General features: G+C 37.2%; 1 protein-coding gene across 19 annotated transcripts in view; it reads left to right on the plus strand.

Moving 5' to 3' along the window:
- Positions 1 to 7,604, plus strand: part of RAPGEF2 (Rap guanine nucleotide exchange factor 2) — a 242,453-nt gene that overhangs the window by 196,868 nt on the left and 37,981 nt on the right. For 18 of the 19 annotated variants that reach the window (XM_025203576.1, XM_025203571.1, XM_025203583.1 and 15 more), the window contains 5 exons: positions 560 to 712; positions 1,048 to 1,212; positions 4,274 to 4,381; positions 4,482 to 4,685; positions 4,876 to 4,984. In XM_025203576.1, the coding sequence (XP_025059361.1) occupies positions 560 to 712; positions 1,048 to 1,212; positions 4,274 to 4,381; positions 4,482 to 4,685; positions 4,876 to 4,984 (739 nt within the window). The remainder of the gene's footprint in view (positions 1 to 559; positions 713 to 1,047; positions 1,213 to 4,273; positions 4,382 to 4,481; positions 4,686 to 4,875; positions 4,985 to 7,604) is intronic. The other variant, XM_025203581.1, reaches the window with a different exon arrangement.

Below are 7,604 nucleotides of genomic sequence, written 5' to 3' on the forward strand. Positions count from 1 at the left end.
GGTAGTCCCCCTGTCCCCCAACGGGCTTAGTTTAAAGCCCGGTGGAGCAGGTCAGCCAGTCTGACCTGCTCCACCGGTCATACGTTAATTGACTGACTTGTCAGTTAACGTATAATTAATACATTAATGTTAAAGTTCTCTTAATGGCTAGCTTAATATATCTGTTCCAAGAATATAAAGTGAAAATTAGCTTATCGAGCCCCAGAAAGGACCAAAACCACGGTGTTTCTGTGAAGAATATTTCTGAATTATCTTTTTCTGGAGATCAACAAATCGGGAAATACAATATATAAAAAAATTCTGTGCCAATATTAAGTCACCTTGAATTTAATCATCCGGAGTATTAACACACTGCTAAACCAAAAATTAGTGAGGAATTTATCACCATTTTTTGTTTAATGGTTTATTCTAGTTGAACTTATGGAAAGGCAAATTTGATCTACCAAGGTTGAGAAGTTAGTCACCTGCCATAAAAAATAAAGTACATGTATTGTAAATCCATACAGCCTTTTTAAGGACTCTGTATCTTTTAATATCTTTGCTTGATGATGCTTTTCAGTTTGTATGCATAGCCCAGCAAGATTATTGCCGCATCCTCAATCAAGTGGAAAAGAATATGCAGAAGGTGGAGGAGGAGGGAGAGATTGTTATGGTGAAGGAGCACAGAGAGCTGGATCGCACTGGAACGAGGAAGGGTCACATTGTCATCAAGGTAAAAAAACAAAGCATACCACCCACCCAGATGCTCTGTAAAATCATACAGAACCTTCATTGATGAGCAAGGGCACAGAGAGTTAGATGTGTATGTTTAATGTTTATATTTAAAATTAGATGTAAAGAATTGCTAATTTTTGAGACTGTTTGTATTTTACCAAAGTTTATTAACTTCCTTATTAGTAATCGCTTGTATGCCTTCAGTTTATTATGTAGGAGACCTGTAACTAGATAGGCTTAGCAACAATGCACTATATTTAATGCATCATACTTGTGTGAGGCAAATAAGGAGGTATTTATGTACATTAATTACTAATTCTTTGTTTGTTATAGGGAACAGCTGAAAGGCTCACGATGCATTTGGTAGAAGAACACTCTGTGGTGGATCCAACATTTATAGAGGATTTCCTTTTGACCTACCGGACCTTTCTTTCCAGCCCAATGGATGTGGGCAAGAAGTTGTTGGAGTGGTTCAGTGACCCTAGCCTCAGGGACAAGGTTTGGGGGAAAAATTTACTATCTGAAACTGATACCTATGACTTATCATTTGCATTAAAATATAAACTATTAAGAACTTGTATTCTGGCTCAGTTTTTAAGAATCGGAGACTTGTCAACTGTCCGGCTAGAGATCTGTTAGGCAAACAAATGTTTTGTTTTGTTTCTTTTAATCACGTAATGCCACTCCATTTTTTTTCTGTAAGGTAGAGGCAAAGGGACTTCTTTGATCACATTCAAGCACTCATGCTTTAATCAACTCCAATACATAAGATGCTTAGGTAGCAGAAGTATGAATTAGCTTTCTAAAAGACACTAGCATTTCAATTTAATATATAATTCTGTGGTACTTTAGGGGTTAAGTTTGTGACAGTTCCTTATTTTCTGTGCACAATAATTGTTAAAGCAATTTGGTAAACACTTTCTACTAATAATTATTTTCTTAAAGGTAAATTTAAAGGAAAAAATAAAAACAAGGCTGATTCTTGGTTCACTTTGCACAGTGCTAAAGATAGGAGCCTCTATTTAGAGGTAATGGTGTGACATGAGAGTCGGGCCTAACACATTCAGTTGTTGACAGGATGTGTGGCAGTGTCTGTCAAAGTTATATAGCACTTTACCTTATAAGACCCTGGCTTTAGTTTGCTTATACCTTTCCCAACTGATAGGGTTGAAGTTGACCATGTTTATTTTAGGCTGAAGCTTTTGGAAAATTATATCCATTTCTGCAAATTAGTTAAAAGAAATACATTACTGAATTCATAAGTGTTCAAAATGTGACTAGCTAGCCTGCCTTTCAACAAAGGTCTATTGTTGTAGCTCTTAACTTTAGAATTTTGCTGATGGATAGGTTTGTGTTGTTGTTCAACTTGCCATCCCTGTGAAAATCTGTATTTGTGCATGCGATTATTCCATAACATGCCAGATACTAAACTAGTTTATCGCTGCATAAAAATGGTGGATCAGCCCTGAAATTATCCCATGGTAGTTTTAACATGTGGGTAGATAACACATCACAATTTTTCAGTCTGTCAGTGTATAACTTTTTCATTGATGTGTCCTACTTGCATGTCAGTAATTCACAGCCTCCATGGTGATGCTAATAATGAAACTATCATGGTAGTTTCTTACAATACTAGTCTTTCTCCATGTAAAATGCATCTTTGCTTTTGTCTTGTTCTTATTCTTTACCTTTTTTCTCTTAGTTTTCTCTTCTTTAAGAGGAAAGACAATTGTGTTTTCAGTTATAGAAATCATAGTTATTTCTTCAGAGCTGTAATCTTTTATATTTTATAGTAATTGCTTATAATAAACAAATAGAAATCAATTTAATAGAAAGTCCCTTATATATTATACAATGACATTTTATAACACAATTTCAATTTTGCCTGGAAACTTGTCCATTCTTATCTAATAATTAATATACTATTACTATATGAAGTGTGATGCTTTTCAAGCAAAAAATTTAAGGAGCACCCGAATTAAAGAAGTGTCCGAGTAATAATCCTTATGTACAATAGCTTTAAAATAAAAAATACAATTAAACCTTTGACTCTTTGACTCTGTAAGTTTAGCGAACATTTTATTTTGCTACTTACACATGCTAGGTTTTGTTCACTCGAAACTTTAGTATGTTATATATACAACATTTCAGGAAAGGTTAAAGTAATATTGACGCATCTGACTTGTTTGAAAAATAAATCTCAGAAAACAAGAATAAAATTCTATCCTACCCTACCTCGTGCTTAGGAGTTTCAGCACGTTATGTACAATTATCTAATCTTTAGTAAGCTCTTAAAATAGCTCAAAAGCCTAAAATAGTTAATTAGTTTCAATGTTATGAATTTGAGCAATTACTCTAATTTTGCTTGCTTTTCAAGATGCATAGGGACCTACTTGGAAGCTTTTTAATCTGTGGGTCCTTAACATAATAGACCATACAGCTTCAACTCATGTTAAGGCCTATTTGTAGATACTTCTAATCTTAGATCCTTGTCACAAAAGACTACAATGGCTCTAGTTATTGTGCAAATGCATGAGAGTATCAATTTTTTATCCTTATATAATTAGAATCAGTCCAGGGTTTTCTTAATGAGCAGTGGTTCTTGGCGATGCTAGTTTTTTGTTTGTTTTTTTTTAAGTAACATGTTTTGTTAGCACAGAGGTTGGGGAGCCGGATTTTTGGGATAACACATTTGTGTCAGAGAAGAAACAAATCTAACATTAGGTTAACACACACACACACCCACCCCCCTTCCCTTCCTCCTCCTTTTCCACTACACTGCACTTACCAGCCCGAGGCAGCTGTATCAGACATCAAATCGGTATCGACCAATATGCCTCCTTAGATATCAGCTATCAGTATTGGCCCCAAAAATCTCTATCAGTGCACCTCTACAAGTTTTGCAATTTGAAAGGGGAGAAGAGCATCTTTTTTAAGCTGCTAATCAAAATCAGTGTCTAGACAGGACAGGACAGGACAGACCCTGATCTAAAGAAAAGAATTAGGAATAAATGTAATATTCTATAAGAACTGTTTTCATTTCTGCTTTTGTTTAAAGAACTATTATGTATTTAGAGGCAACCTCTTAGCGGAGTTACAGCCTGTAAGATATGCTATTAAAAAATCTAAAATAAGCAGTTCAAAATCTTTTTCTTTTCTAAAGTTGTAGTTCTCTTACCAAAGACACATAGTACATTTGTAAACAGTTATCACAACTGTAAGTTTATATAGCATAGCACAATTTCCTGGTAATGTAAAGTCAGGATCTGCAGTGGCTTGAAATGTTCTAGTCCTGCAGACTCTATATAATACTCAGAAACAGGTTTAGTTAACTAATATTATTTTGAAAACTGTGGCTTTTGTTGGATTATTTATTACTGATTTTTATATCTCCTTGGTGACAGACTAGTCAAGTGTCAGTGAGGTTGGCCTTGGACAAAATGTTTACATTTAACTAGTGAAATATATGGAAACTGAAATTAATCTTTTAACAGGATTTGGAAATAGAATTGACCTCTGGGTATAGCAGAAGATGTTTATGTTGTTAATTTACTTGCAGGTTACACGGGTAGTGTTGTTGTGGGTCAATAATCACTTCAATGATTTTGAAGGAGATCCTGCTATGACTCAATTTTTAGAGGAATTTGAGAACAATTTGGAAAGGGAGGTAAGAATAATGGTTTTTCTTAGGAAAAAAAGTTTGTGTGAGAAGCAGTCAAACTATTATACATGCAATTAATTATTATGCTACTTTTTTTCCCTTGCAGAAAATGGGTGGACATCTGAGGCTGTTAAATATTGCATGTGCTGCTAAAGCTAAACGAAGATTGATAACATTAACAAAGCCATCTCGAGAAGCCCCTTTACCTTTTATCTTGCTGGGGGGGTCAGAAAAGGGATTTGGAATCTTTGTTGACAGTGTGGATTTTGGTAGCAAAGCCACAGAAGCAGGCTTGAAACGTGGTGACCAGGTACTTTTGTTTTTAGAGTTTCTCAAGTTAATATTTAAAACAATGTTAAGAAATTTTCTTCCTCCCCACCCTTCCCCCAAGTGTTGTACCATATATAACAAATTAAATATACTATATAATGTCATAGCATATAATGAGATAAATATTCTAAAGTTCTAATGATGAAAATTTTTCTTGCTTACCTTTTTAGATATTGGAGGTGAATGGTCAAAACTTTGAAAACATCCAACTGTCAAAAGCCTTGGAAATTCTTAGGAACAATACTCATTTATCTATCACTGTGAAAACCAACTTATTTGGTAGGTTTGGGTTTTTCTTTTACTTTCTGTTTTACTCTAATAATCCTACATTCAGCGTTTCTGATTAAGCATTTACCTCTGCATATATAATGTATAATAAATAATTTATAGTAGAGACAAATAATTATTTGGCAAATTTGAGTTAATGTGAACAGCAAAAAAAGGTGTATTATAACTGGAAAATTATTTTAATGTAAATTGCTGAAAAAATTAGACATTTTAGGTCAATATACTTTACAGTTAGAATGCAATAATTGTTATATCACATTAAGTGGTTTTATTCTCACTTTCACATCTAATGTATACATATATTGATATGAGAAACAGTCAAAAAACCTTATTATTTAGTCTGGCAAAGATAAAACTCGGGGGAGATTTGTAGCAGGTTTCAAATACCTTAAGGATGGTTATACAGAAGGTGGTGGTAAAATGTTCTCATTGGCTTCAGGGGAAAAGAAAAGAAATGGTAGTCTTAAGTTGCAGCAAAGGAAATTTTGTTTGGATATTAGGAAGAGCTCTTACCACAAGAGTAGTAATCTGTTCCAATGTTTAACCTAGAGAGGTTGATCCTGTCTTCCAGAGTGTTTGTAACCTCTTCTGCTTGGTGTCTGCAGATTTTTTTAAACATGCACTTTAACCTGTCATTCAGGTTGTTAATGAAAAGATTGAATAGATCTGGTTCCAGGACAGATCTGTACAGTTCTTTACTCGAAGTTATCATTCCCATTTGTCGGTGAACCATTAATAACGTCTCTTCAACAGCTAGTTTTTTAACCACTTCCACACCCACCTTATGGGGATTTACATCTAGGTCAGATTTCCCTAGTTTGTTAATATCAATGTTATGTGGCACAATGTCAAAAGGTCCTATTAAAGTCAAAATCTATTGCATCGACTGCTTTCCCCTTATTCACTAAGTTATGCTGTCAAAAAAGGAAAGTAGTTTGGTCTGACATGACACATTCTCGACATATCCTTGTTGGCTGTTTATCACCTTATTTTCTAGGTGCTTATAAATTAATTTCTTCCAGAATCTTTTAGGGGATTGAAGTTGGGCTGTCTGCTCTATACGTTTCTGGGTGTTTATTTTCAACCCTCAAACCGCCTTTTTTTGTTGTTGAAAAAATAGATACTTTTGCCCTTTCCCAGTTGTTTGGGACTTCCCTCCTTTCACCCTTTCATCTTAAGAGTTTTCAAAAATAATCACTGATGGTTACAAAGCTCCTTAACTAGTTTTTAAGTAACCTAGTGTGAATGTCACCTGGCTCTATTGACTTGAATTCATTCCCTTACGTACATATTGTTTAGCTGCTGTTTCCCTGTTCTTAATTGTGATCCTATCTCCATGTTAAAAATAATTACGTATCTGGTTTTGGTTAACTTTTTTTGTGAAATGGAACAAAAAATCATTTAGTACTTCTGCTTTTTCTTTCTTATACATTCTTTGCTCTCTTCCTCCGTTAAGTAGTAGGCTTTATACTTGAAATTTACTTCTAATGAATTGAATGAAAGGCAAGATTTTTTTTGTGATTATCCTCTTTGGATCATCTAAATAGTTGGAAGAACTGTTGGACAAAGTTTCAGGCATCAGGTTACCCTCCTCAGGAGTGAGAAACTAGTTAACACAGGTTGAACAAAAGAGCAAAGAAGAGACTCCATATAAATGAAAGCAGTTTGATTGAAGAAATGGAGGACAGTTGTGAACTAGGAGTGAAGACCTGTTATCAGGAGCCTTAGTGGCTAAGTATAGACAGTCAAAAAGCCTAAGGCTGAATTGATTCAAACTTTGCAGGCTAGTCTAAACTGCATAGATTGAACCAAAAAGAAAGTGAACAGACATTTATTTTTGATTCTGCAAATGCAGCCACACACCTGTGGTGGCTCAGGCCAGAAGCTGGGGTGCGGGGAGGGGGAGGGGGCTAGAGCATGCCTTCCCTTCCCTTTGGCAGTGGCTGGAAAGCTAGAGGGAAGCTGAGAGAGAAGCCCTCCGAGGCTTTCCTCTCCTCCCTGCTCAAGCTGGAAGGGGGAGGAGGGAGGGCATGGCCAGGCCCTGGCAGGCTCACTGAGTTTGATGGGGGTTAGAGCGGGTTAAACCCCACTTTGGCCTGCATGGAACCCAGCCAGGGTATGCTGGTGGGTGTGGGAATGAGCCATTGCCAGGCACTTCCCCTGATCCCTGCTGGACCAGGGGTTGGGGGGGGAAGAGGGAGGCATGCCCAGACCCCAGCCCAGGCCAGCATACCAAGGTAGAGGAGAGGGGAGGGATGTTTAAACTCACTTCCGTGCCCACACAGGACTCCAACCAGGGTCTGCCTGGCAGGGGCAGAGCAGCCTTTATCAGGCTTTTACCATGCTCAGGCAGGTCAGACACTGGCCTAGGATGACATGCTGAGGCAGAGGGGAAAGGGTGTTTAAACCCCTTCCCCTGCCCACATGGGACTCTAGCCGGGATCTGCCTGGCAGGTGTGGAGCAGCCTCTAATAGGCTTTTACTCAGCTCCCTGCTCGAGCGGGGGTTGTGGCCAGACACCAGCCCAGTTCAGCATGCTGAACAGAGAGGAGAGTGGGGTTTAAATCCCCCCCCACCCCCCCCACCCACACAGGACCTCAGCTGGGGTCTG

This window comes from Alligator sinensis, unplaced genomic scaffold (assembly GCF_000455745.1).
Source record: "Alligator sinensis unplaced genomic scaffold, ASM45574v1 scaffold1223_1, whole genome shotgun sequence".
NCBI lineage: Eukaryota > Metazoa > Chordata > Crocodylia > Alligatoridae > Alligator > Alligator sinensis.